Below are 18,545 nucleotides of genomic sequence, written 5' to 3' on the forward strand. Positions count from 1 at the left end.
TACTCCAGACCGAAGCAGCACAGCACTGATCCCTACTCCAGAACCAGGTAGTATAGCACTGATTACCTGAATCCCTACTCCAGACCCCAAGCAGCACAGCACCGATCCCTACTCCAGACCCCAAGCAGCACAGCACCGATCCCTACTCCAGACCCCAAGCAGCGCAGCACCGATCCCTACTCCAGACCCCAAGCAGCACAGCACCGATCCCTACTTCAGACCCCAAGCAGCACAGCACCGATCCCTACTCCAGACCCCAAGCAGCACAGCACCGATCCCTACTCCAGACCCCAAGCAGCGCAGCACCGATCCCTACTCTGGACCCCAAGCAGCGCAGCACCGATCCCTACTCCAGACCCCAAGCAGTGCAGCACCGATCCCTACTCCAGACCCCAAGCAGCACAGCACCGATACCTACTCCAGACCCCAAGCAGCACAGCACCGATCCCTACTCCAGACCCAAGCAGCACAACACCGATCCCTACTCCAGACCCAAGCAGCACAGCACTGATCACCCGATCCCTACTCCAGACCCAAGCAGCACAAGACTTATTCCTCCATCTCCACAACAAGCTACTGGGGCCAGGACCAGAACATTGTGTTTATTTATCACAGGAATCACCCATTCTTAACTCGTCCACTAGCATCTTCTTTAGGGCTACAGACTTACTGCTTCCAGAAATAAGACCATCAAGGACTTTGTACCAACCTCCGACAACAGGCCCCTGAGAGAGAAGAGACAGTTCTACAATAGGGACATTCATCATGAACATAAACCATCTCCAACAACACTATTCCCAACCTCTACACTACGTTACCAATTCTCCCATCCACATCTCAATCTTATCACTTCTAAGTAACTTCTGGTATAAATTTACTTACAGTAAAAAATAGCGCAGGGCGCTTATTTATATAATTATAAATGCACTTATTTGTTATATTATGTATATTTTGGTAAGAGAAATCTTTATTTCTGAGACCAGGGAAGAAACTCGTTTGTTTTAACTTTGCTAGAGGAAAAGCACTCATGTCGGAGGTATATGTTTGATTTCTGATGAGCATTTATTTGCAGCAGTCTGTGGGTAGTTTCTAGAGGATGTCCTCATTAAGGTTAATTAAGTCTCTTCAATGCGAGTGACCAACACTTGAACACACCACAGGAGGTCGTTACTGGGAGTGGGTTTTGTTAAGGGTGTTAGAACCTGTCTGAATATTGTAAACATCACGTGATGTAGGATATCACAGAAGTGTAAGTTTTGTTAAGTATAAATTGCATTTAAAATCTAAGAACATCCTGAAATCTGATGGAAATCTGAGGAAATCAGTTTGATGTGGAAGTTAAATGGTATTAGATGCACGATTAGAGAACATCCTGATGTTAATGTTTGAATGAAATATTGTAGTCTGTGCGGAGCCTTCTCTGATCGAGGGGCTGACTTACCCCCTGCCAAGACTAGTCTCTAAAACTGTATAAAAAGAGAGCCCTTGTACATTGAAATGTATCATTCTGATGTTCCATCGGACCTGACCACTGATACCTTTTATCAGTGGAACTGTCCTTGTCAGGACACTTGAGCTAAATAAACATCACTCTCTGCTTCAAGATCCTGCTTGACAACTTCTTCAATATTGCTGTAATCCTGTGACCTACAGTTTAGACCTTAAATCTAATCCGTCCTCCGGCTGTTCGGAGGTTGGACCCAGCTCCTAGTACCACAGCTCTGCCGTTACCCTGCAGCTCTGGTGAGTGTGATAGGCCAAGGGGGATCCATCCACAGCACCATGATCCATAGTAAGAAGTGGTCAGGGGTACCAGCTCTTGAGTACACTAGCAGCGACAGTTACCCAGAAGGAACCCGGTTCTGGATGCCATAAAGGAGTTCAGTGGTAGCAACAGGCTCCTCCTACTGCGGCAGATGGGACGTATTCGGAATAACAAAAAGGGACGGTGGCAAAGTAAGCCCAGTCGGTTCCCAGCAACAACAGACAGGGTGGCATAGGCGGTCCATCCTGTCACACCTAGAATCTTCTACTAGCTCTGCCATCCACATGGCATAAGCACCTCACCCTCACTTACAAAGCCCTTACATATCTGACCTTGTATCGAGGTATATACCTATCTGGCCACTCTGCTCTGCCTCTCACCTCCGCCTCAATTTACCTCTCATCCTCCTCCACTTTCAAGACTTCTGCAGTGCTTCCCCCAAACTTAGGAACACCTTACCCCAACTTACTCAACTCGCCCCTAACCTATCACTCACTCAAGACTCACCTTTTCAAGCTTGTCTATCTTACCACGTCCTGACCATCTTACCCATCACCTCCTCTTCCTTTGCCCTCCATCTCCATCTTATCCCCCCAGTTGGTCCTACTGTCTCTCTCCACCCCCCTCCCTCTCACTACAACCATTGTGTTCTCAATCCCTCTACTAAAGGCATCTTCTCTCACCACCACCACTCTGCTCTCTGATCCACGTCTTCATATCTCCTCCCATCACCAGAATTGTTATTCATGGATTCAGTCCACAGATTAATCTATGAGCAAACAGGTAACGAGGGTAATATACAGACACTGCGGAATAAATATCTTACCACAAAGAGGAATCCTACGCCCATCATTTTCACAGTCCTCTCGACCTTGTGACCACGTAGACCTTTCCTCTCCACCAGCTGCTGAGAAATGACATCACCGACTCCAACCAGAGTCCCTGTGAGCAAGAGGTGGTGAGATGAGACCCTGCCACTAGGGGGAGCCCATGTGTCCGATAGATGACATCCATCACAACACTGTATCACTAGAGGGATCGATATGTAATAGCTGAACACATGCTCTTCTATCACAGCGAAAGGAGAGCCATGAAAATGGCTACTTATGTTGGCCACACAAGGCACAAGGCACACAAGCATAATTGATATATTTTACAAATCACCATGGTGGTCTAATGGTTAGCATTGCTCTCTCACACCACTGGGGTCAAGGGTTAGATTATTACCAGGTGCAGTTTGTATGCTCTCTTCATGTTCGTTCCTCCCACAGGCCAGAAACATACCAGTAGACTAAATCAACCCTGGCGTGTGTGTTCATGTGGTAGAGAAAATAGACTGTAAGCTCCACTGTGACAGGTGGATGTGAAGAATTAACCATTCACTCTACAGTACTGCATAATATGTTGGCACTACATAAAAGGATAATATATGTTTTGATCAGTACTAGCTGCCGGTTCCTGTGCTGGGAAGATGACAATAGAGGATAATGGACTGTGTATGTGGCCATCGTCTGAGTAATAGGCCTCAGTCATCCAACTACTGAGTGGCCAGTGTGCTGCTCCTCTGGCAAACACTGGTGTGGACTTCAGATGGGTAAAGAAAGAAAATTATACTAATCAGACGACCTTATAGGCTCATGGAGGATTTGTGGGGAAGTACTATGTGCATATGGGCAATCAGACACAACGCTACCTTATAACGGACTGTTTTACTCTTAACCAGCTGGGTATAAGAAGAATAGTAACCACCCAAAGAGGACTGTTCCCAAAGTGATTTGGGCCTGGGCCTCCAAGGCACAGGGGATGTGGGATATGTTCCTGGGTCACTGGAAGCAGAAACCCTGTATTTCGGTTAAGCTGAGGTACCTAGGAAAAGTGCCAGATGGCTGTCAGCCAGGAATATCCTCACCGGAGCCGCGGTGAAGGTCAGCCGGAATATCCTCACCGGAGCCGCGGCGAAGGTCAGCCAGGAATATCCTCACCGGTGATCAAGGTGAACGCCAGAAAGGAATGACCCAACGGGGCCGTGGTCAAGGTAGTATCCGAACAAATGTAAAGAGTTTCACTTTAAACAACACATCTCCAGGCAGCCCACCAAAGGTTGTTATGACATAATTACTGGCACCTGTGTGATGAGACCCCCTGAGAGGAGCACTCTGCAGACCCACCTGTCAGGTGAAACAAACCAGCTGAGAAGAGTTCTTCTGGAGCAGTCTCATGGTGTGTCCCGTATACTGGAACAATTTACATTTGTTTGCTATTGCTGGATACCACCACTGCGAAATGAAGTATTAAGATGATATAAACCCCAAACATGCACATGCCAGGTGGTATCTAGCCAGGGATATAACCACTGGGGCCTGGGTTACGGTGAAACGCTGAGCTGTGAGAGATCCAGAGATGGATGTTTAGATGGACTCCTGAACCAGCTGAGGCGGTAGGTGACAGATAGGACTCGTTGTCCAGCACTATGTATCTGAAGTGCCTCGGGCTCATCTCCAGTGAGGAGTAGCAGGAAGAGGGACCATAAGTAGAGGACCCTCCACAGCGAGGTCCCACAGACAGATCAAAGGAGCTGACCAGCAACATTTCAGAAGTCGTTGAGTGGAGCAAAGTCCGACAGGGAGTCCAGCATCCAGAGGAGGAATATCCTGGGCTCTGCCATGAGAGTCAACTATGGGACCGAGCTTCTGGATAGTGTCTCTCTTTGGGTGGGGGGCAAATCTGAGTCAGTCCTTGTCTTCTGAGGAACTGTTCGTAGTCGTCTATCAGTCTTCCAGTAAATATATACAGTCTATTACAAGACTAGAATCATCTCTGCCCAGTGACATCATTAAGATTGATTCATAAGATCCAGCCACGCAGTATCTTTATAAATGATATTGCTGTGATGCACCCAGTCATGCCTGTCATAGAGCTCACACAGGGTGCATCATATTGTCCTGTGACGGAGTAATGTACATTTGTGTCATCTGCAGAAAGACATAACTTCCGCAGTGCTTATCTCAGGGACGTCAATGTGGTATCAAACTATTCTGGTTATTATTAAGATGGACACAAGCTTCATGTCCACACAGTAACCAGTGCAGAGGAAGCTCAATAAGGAGGGACTGCAGATGGAGCTTGTGACTGGATCACTTATAAATAACTTCTGGTATAAATGTATTTAAAGGAATTAGTGCAGGGCGCTTATTTATATAATTGCACATGCACCTATGTTTGATATTGTGTATATTTTGATATAGGAAATAGTTATTTCTGAGACCAGGGTAGAAAATTAGCTTTTTCTGTTTTAACCTTGCTAAATGAAATGCCTTATTTCTGATGTATATATTAGACACAATGAGCCTTTGCTTAGAAAGTCTTTGTGTATCGTGTTGTGGGGAAATCACTTGTTTGGGGTTTGTACCTTTCTTTGGGAATGTGTATTCTGCGACTGTCTGAAGAAAATATTCATGTGAATTAGACCTTTTGACTTGCAAGATTTCCTGTGTCTATAAACCAGATGCAGGACATCACAGCATTTCTAGAATTTCACAGAGAAGTGTAAATATTGTTAGCTTTGCAATGCATGTAAACCCATGTTTGTGTAAACACAGTGCATCCTGATTCTAAAAATAGCCTGTGTCCAAATCAGTATAAAGAGCACTGTTTTGTACACTGAAATGTATCATTCTGATGTTCCATCTGACCTGATCACCTGGTACCTTCAACCAGTGTGAGAGCAAATAAACATCACTTGCTTCAAAGACCTGCTTGAAAACATCTTCAATATTATTGTATTCCTGTGACCTGCAGATTAGACCCTAAATCTAATCTGTCCTCCGGCTGTTTCTGAGGTTGGACCCAGCTCTCCAGTACCACCGCTCTGCCGCAACCCAGCAGCTCTGGCCAGTGTGATAGACCAGGGGGGATCCATCTACAGCACCCTGATCAATAACACTCCAAAAACATACTAGTAGGTTAATTGGCTGCTAACAAATTTACCCTAGTCTGTGTGTCTGTTTTAGGGAATTAAGACTGTAAACTCCAATGGGGCAGGGACTATGTGAGTGAGTTCTCTGTACGGCGCTGTGGAATTAGTGGCGCTATATAAATAAATGATGATGATGATGAATACGAAGAGGTCCGGAGCATCAGCCCAGGTACACCAGCAGTGACAGTTACCCAGAAGGAACGTGGCTCTGGGCGCCATAAAGGTGATGGCAGAATTTGTAAGCACCTCCTACTGCGGAAAGAGGGCGCATTTGGGATAACTAAAGGGGCTGGTGGCAAAGTAAGCCCAGCCGGTTCCCAGCAACAACAGGTGGCATAGGCGGTCCATCCTGTCACTGACCTTATATAGATTTTAGTCAGGCTTTTGACATTATCCCACATCGCAGATTGTTAAATAAACTGTAAAGCTTGGAATTGGATTCTAAGATGGTTTAATGGATGAGATCTTTGTTGCAGAATAGAAAACAGAGAGTTATAGTATATGAAGTGTATTCACAGGAGGTAAAGGTTACCAGTGGAGTACCCCAAGGATCTGTACTTGGACAAGTGCTTTTTAATATCTTTATTGGTGACATTCTAAATGTTGTTGAAGGGATAGTATGCCTTACTGCAGATGACAGATAGATATGCAACAGGGTAGACACACCAGAAGGGGTAAAACAAATGACTGATGATCTAGGTAGACTACAGGAATGGTCAAGAGAGCGGCAACTACAGTTTAATGACAGCAAAATCATGTACTTGGGTCTCAAACACCTAAAGGCTAGTTATAGTATTAATGGCACTATAATGGAAACTACTGAGGAGGAAAGGGATCTAGGAGTCACTATTTCAGGTGACTCAGGCATGTAAGCAATGTAACAAAGCAATGAGGAAGGCAAGTCAGATGCTTGGTTGTATAGGCAGAGGAATCAGTAACAGAAAGAAAGAAGTAATAATGCCACTGTATAGGTCATTGGTACGGCCTCATCTAGAATATCGTGTTCAGTTCTGGAGGCCATATCTTCAGAAGGATATAAATACATTACAGACTGTACAAAGAAGGGCAACTAAAATGGTGCATGGCCAACAGCACAAAACTTACCCGGAAAGACTAAAAGATCTTAATATGTATAGTTTGGAGCAGAGAAGGGAACGGGGGGAAACTTTCATATATATCCAGGGTTATAACAAGGTGCAGGAGGGAAACATTCTTCAAAGGAAGAGAAGTATTAGAACACAAGGACATGTACCGACACTGGGGGGGGGGGGGGGGGGGGGGAGAAGTAGGTTCAGAGGAAATAGGAGGAAACTACTTCACAGAAAGGGTAAAGGATAAGTGGAATAGCCTCCCATCAGAGGTGGTAGAGGATAATACAGTAGAGCAATTTAAACATGACTGAGATAGACATAAGGATATCCTTATAAAGAATAAAGGATCAGATAAGGTTTGAGGTTACCATAGGTTAACATGTATCTGATCCATTACAAGGAAGAGACACAACGGTGTACTGGGGATCACCAATCCCTATCCACAAGGAGCTGTGTTCAATCCATTACAAGGAAGAGACACGACGGTGTACTGGGGATCACCTATCCCTATCCATGAGGAGCTGTGTCCAATCCATTACAAGAAAGAGACACGACGGTGTACTGGGGAACACCAATCCCTATCCACGAGGAGCTGTGTCCAATCCATTACAAGGAAGAGACACAACGGTGTACTGGGGATCACCGATCCCTATCCATGAGGAGCTGCATGCGATCCATTACAAGGAAGAGACACAACGGTGTACTGGGGATCACCGATCCCTATCCATGAGGAGCTGCATGCGATCCATTACAAGGAAGAGACACGACGGTGTACTGGGGATCACCGATCCCTATGAATGAGTAGCTGCATGCGATCCATTACAAGGAAGAGACACGACGGTGTACTGGGCATCACTGATCCCTATTCATGAGTCGCTGTGTCCAATCCATTACAAGTAAGAGATACGACGGTGTACTGGGGATCACCGATCCCTATCCACAAGGAGCTTTGTCCGATCCATTACAAGGAAGAGACGACGGTGTACTGGGGATCACCGATCCCTATCTATGAAGAGCTGGGTCCGATCCATTACAAGGAAGAGACACGATGGTATACTGGGGATCACCAATCCCTATCCATGAGGAGCTGTGTCCGATCCATTACAAGGAAGAGACACGACGGTATACTGGGGATCACCGATCCCTATCCACAAAGAGCTGCGTCCGATCCTTTACAAGGAAGAGACACGAAGGTATACTGGGGATCACCGATCCCTATCCATGAGGAGCTGTGTCCGATCCATTACAAGGAAGAGATACGACGGTGTACTGGGGATCACTGATCCCTATCCACAAGGAGCTGTGTCCAATCCATTACAAGAAAGAGACACGACGGTATACTGGGGATCACCGATCCCTATCCATGAGGAGCTGTGTCCGATCCATTACAAGGAAGAGACACGACGGTGTACTGGGGGATCACCAAAGCCTATCCACGAGGAGCTGTGTCCAATCCATTACAAGGAAGAGACACAACGGTATACTAGGGATCACCGATCCCTATCCACAAGGAGCTGCGTCCGATCCATTACAAGGAAGAGACACGACGGTATACTGGGGATCACCGATCCCTATCCACGAGGAGCTGCGTCCGATCCATTACAAGCAAGAGACACGACGGTGTACTGGGGATCACCGATCCCTATCCATGAGGAGCAGCGTCACACATCATAAGAACATTTCCATGTAACACGGATGACCATGGATGCATGTCATTATTGTGTGCCCACACGTGTTCAGTAAACACTCAGACGGTCACTCATAGGGATCAATGACACTTATTGGACAATGCCCTGGAATTCTCTACAAGGATCACACGTGTACAGGGTGTGGCAGTAGACTGGGCAGGGCGTCTAACGGGCAATAATTGAAAACTCAGATCACATGATATTAATAGGGACTCGCTCACCAGCAGTGATGATCTGCACCTTCCAGGTATGAACGGCCAGTAATCTCTGGTATCCCCTCCATAGACCAGCCATGTTACCTGCATGCTAGTGAAATACATAAGTGGTGTGAATATCAGGATAACCACCTGTGACACATATACCTATACACAATACATATTATACATTCCTACTCCATGCCAGTGAATAACAGTAATATACTTCATTTGTTCATACACTATCTCTGAACAATACTTGCAGGATCTCTACTTCATTCTGCACTAAAGAGCAGATGCTTCTATATTCTGTGTATTCCACAGGTAAGTACATCATCACTACCTCTCGTGACGTACAGGTCTAATAAACATACCATTAGGTAATTAACACAGGCACTGATCAATTGCTGCAAGATTGCGAACATATGCTGTATTCCCGTGTCCTACAGATAAAGACTAACACTCTCATCCATCCCCCGGCTGTCCTGTGAGACCCCTATACCTGCTGTATTCCCGTGTCCGACAGATAAGGACTAACACTCTCATCCATCCCCCGGCTGTCCTGTGAGACCCCTATACCTGCTGTATTCCCCAGTCCGACAGATAAGGACTAACACTCTCATCCATCCCCCGGCTGTCCTGTGAGACCCCTATACCTGCTGTATTCCCGTGTCCTACAGATAAGGACTAACATACAGGGACTATAGTGGGGGATCAGGGCACCACACACAGCGGCTATAGTGGGGGATCAGGGCACCACACACAGCGCCTATAGTGGGGGATCAGGGCACCACACACAGCGCCTATAGTGGGGGATCAGGGCACCACACACAGCACCTATAGTGGGGGATCAGGGCACCACACACAGCGACTATAGTGGGGGATCAGGGCACCACACACAGCGACTATAGTGGGGGATCAGGGCACCACACACAGCGCCTATAGTGGGGGATCAGGGCACCACACACAGCGCCTATAGTGGGGGATCAGGGCACCACACACAGCGCCTATAGTGGGGGATCAGGGCACCACACACAGCGCCTATAGTGGGGGATCAGGGCACCACACACAGCGCCTATAGTGGGGGATCAGGGCACCACACACAGCGCCTATAGTGGGGGATCAGGGCACCACACACAGCGCCTATAGTGGGGGATCAGGGCACCACACACAGCGCCTATAGTGGGGGATCAGGGCACCACACACAGCGCCTATAGAGGGGGATCAGGGCACCACACACAGAGACTGTAGTGGGGGATCAGGGCACCACACACAGCGCCTGTAGTGGGGGATCAGGGCACCACACACAGCGCCTGTAGTGGGGGATCAGGGCACCACACACAGCGCCTGTAGTGGGGGGATCAGGGAACCACACACAGCGCCTGTAGTGGGGGATCAGGGCACCACACACAGCGCCTGTAGTGGGGGATCAGGGCACCACACACAGCGCCTGTAGTGGGGGATCAGGGCACCACACACAGCGCCTGTAGTGGGGGATCAGGGCACCACACACAGCGACTGTAGTGGGGGATCAGGGCACCACAAAACAGCGACTGTAGTGGGGGATCAGGGCACCACACACAGCGACTGTAGTGGGGGATCAGGGCACCACACACAGCGACTGTAGTGGGGGATCAGGGCACCACACACAGCGACTGTAGTGGGGTATCAGGGCACCACACACAGCGACTGTAGTGGGGTATCAGGGCACCACACACAGCGACTGTAGTGGGGGATCAGGGCACCACACACAGGGACTGTAGTGGGGGATCAGGGCACCACATACAGGGACTGTAGTGGGGGATCAGGGCAACACATACAGGGACTGTAGTGGGGGATCATGGCAGGTAACATTTGCTGCTTCTCACTCACCATGTCATTTGCATGAACAGGAAGTGACATCACAGGAGCACTGCATGCCGATAGTTGTAGTTCTGTTTCACAGAGGAATATAGGACAGTCACGTGATCATGTGAAGTGGGCGGAGTCTCTTCTCTGATAAATACAATAATATAAGATATAATCATAGCTGCCAATTGGGCTTCTTTTTTTGTGAGGTTGCGGTTTTTTTCCCACTGCCGCGGGTAGCTTGTTTTTGGGCTTGGAGACGTTCTCCGAGTCCACAGGCTGCATAATCATTTTTTTGTTTTTTTTTTTCCTTTGTTTCTGTTTTTTTTTTTTGTTTATAAGCGCTCTTTTTATTTAAATATAAAATAAATAAGAGAATTCTGCATTGGGAACTGCCACCTAATGGTAAATAAAATAGGGTATTCAAATTCCACACAAATTGAAGAAACAAACTCATTTTATTTTTTATCTTCAGTTGTCATATTCACTGTATTCTTGCCTGAACAGATGACAATATATTGGAGGATGATATTTAGAGAACGCACTTCATCTGACAGGACAGAATGAGACTGCTATGTATGTATGTGCTATTAGCCTGGGGGTCAGCCCAGCTGACGGCCGCCAAGAACATGCAGGTGAATGTGGTACACAGACTGGCCAACATCTGGTCCCTCATTTATGACCAGCCTATAGCCCCTCACCAGGCCCATATCAGCAGCACATTTCTTGCCAACAATCATCAGATGTCCTAGTAAAGCGTCATCAGCAGGTTCTACTTCAGATAATTGGCTAATAGCTTTCTTAGGTACCACTAGGAAATGTGTTGGTGCTTGTGGAATGCGATACATTGATCGTCCTCATATATTATATTAGCCGGGATTTCCTTATGGATAATTTTCCCAAATATGATTTCACCACCGGGACGGGCTGTCTGTGCTTTGCTGATCTCATCCGCCATAGCTGCAGTCCTAATGACAGGCAGACCATTGGGTGGTGTTATTATTTTGTGATTAATGTATTCAGGTGTTTTTTTTGTGGGCGGGTTGTGCAGCAACATCCTCCAATGATTTGTGGGTGGGCGGAGTCAGAGGAGGACATGTAATAAATCACAGGAAGACGGATCTATAGCAACCTACTGAAATAAGTGCTGTGACAGACACACGATCGCTGCACTGATAGCAGGTAACACTGCTGTATAACACCCTCCCCTCACATTCAGTAAACTGCTCATGTCAGAAGACTGCTTATACTGTTATATCATGGGGCTGTGTGGTATAGACATACCAGTGTCCTAAATTACAGCATTTGCTTTTTCATTTGCCATATCAGTGTATAAATGTGTCCTCTGTGTTTATAAAGGTTTTCTAAATGGAGATTCAGTGCAGAAATTAGTGTTATATAAAAGGACTGTCCCCTGTAAGTTGGGCTTTTTAGGATTGGTTTGGACTTGTTTTTGGCTTGTTTTTCACTAAGTGATTGCTTGTTTTTTATTTCAGAGTTGGCAACCCTGGATATAATGTATCTCTGACCCCCCTGTCACCCTGTATTACACACTGACCCCTCTGTTACCCTGTATTACACACTGACACCCCTGTATTACACACTGATCCCCCTGAATTACAAACTGACCTCCCTGTCACCCTGTATTACACACTGACCCCCCTGTCACCCTGCATTACACACTGACCACCCCTGTATTACACACTGACACCCCTGTCACCCTGTATTACACACTGATCCCACCTGTCACCCTGTATTACACACTGACCCTCCTGTCACCCTGTTTTACACACTGACCCCCCTGTATTATACACTGACCCCCCCTGTCACCCTGTATTACACACTGACCTAACCTGTCACCCTGTATTACACACTGACCCCCCTTTCACCCTGTATTACACACTGACCCCCCCTGTATTACACACTGACCCCCCCTGTATTACACACTGACCCCATGTATTATACACTGACCTCCCTGTCACCCTGTATTACACACTGACCCCACCTGTCACCCTGTATTACACACTGACCCTCCTGTCACCCTGTTTTACACACTGACCCCCCCTGTCACCCTGTTTTACACACTGACCCCCCTGTATTATACACTGACCCCCCTGTCACCCTGTATTACACACTGACCTAACCTGTCACCCTGTATTACACACTGACACCCCTTTCACCCTGTATTACACACTGACCCCCCCTGTATTACACACTGACCCCCCCTGTATTACACACTGAACCCCATGTATTACACACTGACCCCCCTTGTCACCCTGTATTACACACTGACACCACTGTATTACACACTGACCCCCCTGGCACACTGTATTACACACTGACCCCCATGTATTACACACTGACCCCCCCTGTCACCCTGTATTACACACTGACCCCACCCCCCTGTAATACACACTGACCCCCCCCTGTATAACACACTGACCCCCCTGTATTACACACTGACCCCTCTGTATTACACACTGACTCGCCTGTATTACACACTGACCCTCCCCCTGTATTACACACTACCCCCCTGTCACCCTGTATTACACACTGACCCCCCCCATGTATTACACACTGACCCCCCCTGTCACCCTGTATTACACACTGACCCCCCTGTAATACACACTGACCCCCATGTCACCCTGTATTACACACTGACCCCCTCTGTCACCCTGTATTACACACTGACCCCTCTGTCACCCTGTATTACACACTGACCCCCCTGTATTACACACTGACACGCCTGTATTACACTCTGACCCCCCTGTATTACACACTGACCCCCATGTTACCCTGTATTACACACTGACCCCCATGTTACCCTGTATTACACACTGACCCCCATGTCACCCTGTATTACACACTGACCCCCATGTCACCCTGTATTACACACTGACCCCTCTGTCACCCTGTATTACACACTGACCCCCTCTGTCACCCTGTATTACACACTGACCCCTCTGTCACCCTGTATTACACACTGACCCCCCTGTATTACACACTGACACGCCTGTATTACACTCTGACCCCCCTGTATTACACACTGACCCCCATGTTACCCTGTATTACACACTGACCCCCATGTCACCCTGTATTACACACTGACCCCCATGTCACCCTGTATTACACACTGACTACCATGTATTACACACTGACCCCCTGTCACCATGTATTACACACTGACCCCCCTGTCACCCTGCATTACACACTGACCACCCCTGTATTACACACTGACCCCCCTGTCACCCTGTATTACACACTGACCCCACCTGTCACCCTGTATTACACACTGACCCTCCTGTCACCCTGTTTTACACACTGACCCCCCTGTATTATACACTGACCCCCCTGTCATCCTGTATTACACACTGACCTAACCTGTCACCCTGTATTACACACTGACCCCCCTTTCACCCTGTATTACACACTGACCCCCCCTGTATTACACACTGACCCCCATGTATTATACACTGACCTCCCTGTCACCCTGTATTACACACTGACCCCCCCCCCCCTGTATTACACACTGACCCCCCCTGTATTACACACTGACCCCCCCTGTATTACACACTGAACCCCATGTATTACACACTGACCCCCCTTGTCACCCTGTATTACACACTGACACCACTGTATTACACACTGACCCCCCTGTCACACTGTATTACACACTGACCCCCATGTATTACACACTGACCCCCCTGTCACCCTGTATTACACACTGACCCCCCTGTCACCCTGTATTACACACTGACCCCACCCCCTGTATTACACACTGACCCCCCCTGTATAACACAATGATCCCCCCTGTATTACACACTGACCCCCCCTGTATTACACACTGACCCCCCTGTATTACACACTGACCCCCCCTGTATTACACACTGACTCGCCTGTATTACACACTGACCCTCCCCCTGTATTACACACTGACCCCCCCTGTATAACACAATGATCCCCCCTGTATTACACACTGACCCCCCCTGTATAACACAATGATCCCCCCTGTATTACACACTGACCCCCCTGTATTACACACTGACCCCCCTGTATTACACACTGACCCCCCTGTATTACACACTGACCCCCCCATGTATTACACACTGACCCCCCTGTCACCCTGTATTACACACTGACCCCCCTGTAATACACACTGACCCCCATGTCACCCTGTATTACACACTGACCCCCTCTGTCACCCTGTATTACACACTGACCCCTCTGTCACCCTGTATTACACACTGACCCCCCGTCACCCTGTATTACACACTGACCCCCCGTCACCCTGTATTACACACTGACCCCCCGTCACCCTGTATTACACACTGACCCCCCCGTCACCCTGTATTACACACTGACCCCCCCGTCACCCTGTATTACACACTGACACGCCTGTATTACACACTGACCCCCATGTTACCCTGTATTACACACTGACCCCCATGTTACCCTGTATTACACACTGACCCCCATGTCACCCTGTTTTACACACTGAACCCATGTCACCCTGTATTACACACTGACTACCCTGTATTACACACTGACCCCCCTGTATTACACACTGACCCCCTGTCACCATGTATTACACACTGACCCCCTATCACCCTGTATTACACACTGACCCCCCCTATCACCCTGTATTACACACTGACCCCCCTGTCACCCTGTATTACACACTGACCCCCCGTCACCCTGTATAACACACTGACCCCATGTCACCCTGTATTACACACTGACCCCCCTTTCACCCTGTATTACACAAAGACCCCCCTGTATTACACACTGACCCCATGTTACCCTGTATTACACACTGATCCCCCTGTCACCCTGTATTACACACTGACCCCCCTGTCACCCTGTATTACACACTGACCCTCTGTATTACACACTGACCCCCTGTCACCCTGTATTACACACTGACCCCCCTGTCACCCTGTATTACACACTGACCCCCCCGTATTACACACTGACCCCCTGTCACCCTGTATTACACACTGACCCCCCTGTCACCCTGTTTTACACACTGATCCCCCTGTATTACACACTGACCCCCCCCCCCCTATATTACACACTGACCCCCCTGTCACCCAGTATTACACACTGACCCCCCCTGTATTACACACTGACCACCCCTGTATTACACACTGACCCCCCTGTCTCCCTGCATTACACACTGACCCCCCTGTCACCCTGTATTGCACTCTGACCCACCTGTCACCCTGTTTTACATACTGACCCCCCTGTATTACACACTGACCCCCCTGTCACCCTGTATTACACACTGACACCCCTGTATTACACACTGACACCCCTGTATTACACACTGACACCCCTGTATTACACACTGACACCCCTGTATTACACACTGACACCCCTGTATTACACACTGATCTCATGTCACCCTGTATTACACACTGACCCCCCTGTCAATCTGTATTACACACTGACCCCATGTCACCCTGTATTACACACTGACCCCCATGTCACCCTGTATTGCACACTGACCCCCCCTGTCACCCTGTATTGCACACTGACCCCCCCTGTCACCCTGTATTGCACACTGACCCCCCTGTCCCCCCTGTATTACACACTGTCACCCCTGTATTACACAATGACCCTCCCTGTCACCCTGTATTACACACTGATCCCCCTGTATTACGCACTGACCCCCCCTGTCACCCTGTATTACACGCTGACCCCCCCCCCCCACCGTATTACACACTGACCCCCATGTATTACACACTGGCCCTCCTGTCACCCTGTATTACACGCTGACCCCCCTGTCACCTTGTATTACACACTGACCCCACCCTGTATTACGTACTGACCCCCCCCCTGTCACCCTGTATTACACACTGACCCCCTGTATTATACACTGACCCCCCTGTTACCCTGTATTACAAACTGACACGCCTGTATTACACACTGACCCCTCTGTATTACACACTGACCCCATGTCACCCTGTATTACACACTGACCCTCCCTGTATTACACACTGACCCCCCCTGTATTACACACTGACCCCATGTCACCCTGTATTACACACTGACCCCCCCTTTCACCCTGTATTACACACTGACCACCCTGTATTACACACTGACCCCCCCCCCGTCACCCTGTATTACACACTGACCCCCCCTGTCACCCTGTATTACACACTGACACCCCTGTATTACACACTGACCCCTCTGTTACCCTGTATTACACACTGATTACCCTGTCACCCTGTATTACACACTGACCCCTCTGTCACCCTGTATTACACACTGACCCCTCTGTCACCCTGTATTACACACTGATTCCCCTGTCACCCTGTATTACACACTGACCCCCCTGTCACCCTGTATTAGACACTGACACTCCTATCACCCTGTATTACAGACTGACCCCCTGTATTACACACTGATCCCTCTGTCACCCTGTATTACACACTGACCCCCTCCTGTATTACACACTGACCCCCACAGTCACTTCTCAGTCACCGAGTGATCCTGACAAACAGCGTTAATTATAGTGTGTTATATACATGGTATTATACTATGATACAGAGCACCCGGGCGGACTCCTGAATTATAGAGTAATAAAACACCTTCATGTCCTCTTTTTACGTGGGTGGACGGTGATCATAGTTTATATTAGCAGCCTGGAAGATGAAAGCCTGGTAACCACAATAATAATGAGCAGGTATTTATAGGTGTTTACTGTCATTATAAAGAGTGACACACAGAGGAGTCAGCCGGACAGCGAGGTCTCCAACCCCAGTTAGGGTCCGGCTGTCGGGTATTCCTCGCCACGTGACCAATCTCCTGCTGTGCGTTCAGCACTATATATATATATATATATATATATATTAGTCTCTCCCTGTGGGCATCCTGCTTACCACATGGTGCAGATGTATTTACCATACTTCCTGTTATAGTGGAGAAACCCGTCATTTATTATTACAGTGATAATATGACCTATCGTTGCGATTTACCGTTATTTATGGCAATTTTATAACTCTGAGCGATGCTCGGCACACAGCAATACGGGTAACTGATCGTTCTGTTCTCCTGAGATGTGTGCGGGCGGTTCCATTGTTGTAAACACAAACATCTAAATACATATATGGGAGGTATAATATAAACATATGTTATATACCCCTCCCCCCCTTCACACCAGGAAATAACAATCATTCCATAAACTTATAGCCTGGATAGAAAAACACTTATTGCAGCGATAATTATAAAGGATTATTTCAGTTACTCTGATGCTGAGTGTTATGAGCGTTTTGTCGCTATCCAATAACGATTGTCGAATCTCGATTTGTGTTTCCAACGCACAAATAATTATTCTCAAAAAGTAGCAGAATAATTCAAGCAAAATAATAATAAGTACAGCCGTTATTTATCGCAGGCACTCTGGATCCAGTGAACAGTCATTCAGGTCTGAAGTCTGTGGTCAAGGTGACTGAACACTACATGAGAGCTACTGCTTATATGCAAACAGAGATACAGTTAAACTGGTATAGCTTGCTTCTATTGGTCCAGGCATCAGGAGGGTCCAGGGGGTTGCACATCATAGGCTGATTCAATCTAAGGAATCCAAAGGTGGGGGTCTCTCCAGGGGATGAGCTCTGTTCTTCCCGCCAAACTGCTCTGTTCTTCCCGCCAAACTCCAATTACAATCAGTCCATTAGCATTTGACAGTTAATATCATATTAAAGGTTTATTCCCTAACATCAATAACTAGAGTATGCAATGTGCGATCTCTTCACCGAATGCACCGAACAGCTGCTGATGTAAAGGAGATTAATATAATATTAGACATGACACATTTCTTTTGACCTGAACCATATGTATCACTAATATGCATATAACTTATAATATTACACATAAACACTACTATATTTCGACATAAATAACTGTGTTGCAACTACGATTAATGTGTACTATTTACAAATGTGTGTGTTGGTGCGAATGTATACTAAAGTGTAATAA

At 47.6% G+C, this 18,545-nt stretch overlaps 1 protein-coding gene and 1 pseudogene across 1 annotated transcript; both read right to left on the minus strand.

Annotated features, from left to right (window-relative positions):
- Positions 1-222: 222 nt before the first annotated feature.
- On the minus strand, positions 223-10,654 carry LOC142150003 (mitochondrial inner membrane protein Mpv17-like). The gene is made up of 5 exons (XM_075205272.1): positions 10,587-10,654; positions 8,742-8,819; positions 2,592-2,707; positions 474-725; positions 223-278 (listed from the first exon to the last, which is right to left on the minus strand). The coding sequence occupies exons 2-4, from the start codon at positions 8,812-8,814 to the stop codon at positions 603-605; spliced, it is 312 nt and encodes a 103-aa protein (XP_075061373.1). The 5' UTR covers positions 8,815-8,819; positions 10,587-10,654; the 3' UTR covers positions 223-278; positions 474-602.
- Positions 10,655-11,152: 498 nt separating this feature from the next.
- Positions 11,153-11,520, minus strand: LOC142150005 (adenosine 5'-monophosphoramidase HINT1 pseudogene; annotated as a pseudogene).
- Between the last annotated feature and the right edge of the window lie 7,025 nt (positions 11,521-18,545).

This window comes from Mixophyes fleayi, chromosome 4, assembly GCF_038048845.1.
Source record: "Mixophyes fleayi isolate aMixFle1 chromosome 4, aMixFle1.hap1, whole genome shotgun sequence".
NCBI lineage: Eukaryota > Metazoa > Chordata > Amphibia > Anura > Limnodynastidae > Mixophyes > Mixophyes fleayi.

What these genes read in the sequence shown, in the direction of transcription:
- LOC142150003 (XM_075205272.1), bottom strand. Translation starts at nt 8,814, where the DNA reads ATGGCTGGTCTATGGAGGGGATACCAGAGATTACTGGCCGTTCATACC. An exon ending in GGTGCAGATCATCACTGCTG is followed by an intron (nt 2,708 to 8,741) that starts GTGAGCGAGTCC and finishes TCTTGCTCACAG; the next exon opens with GGACTCTGGTTGGAGTCGGT. An exon ending in GCGTAGGATTCCTCTTTGTG is followed by an intron (nt 726 to 2,591) that starts GTAAGATATTTA and finishes CTTCTCTCTCAG; the next exon opens with GGGCCTGTTGTCGGAGGTTG.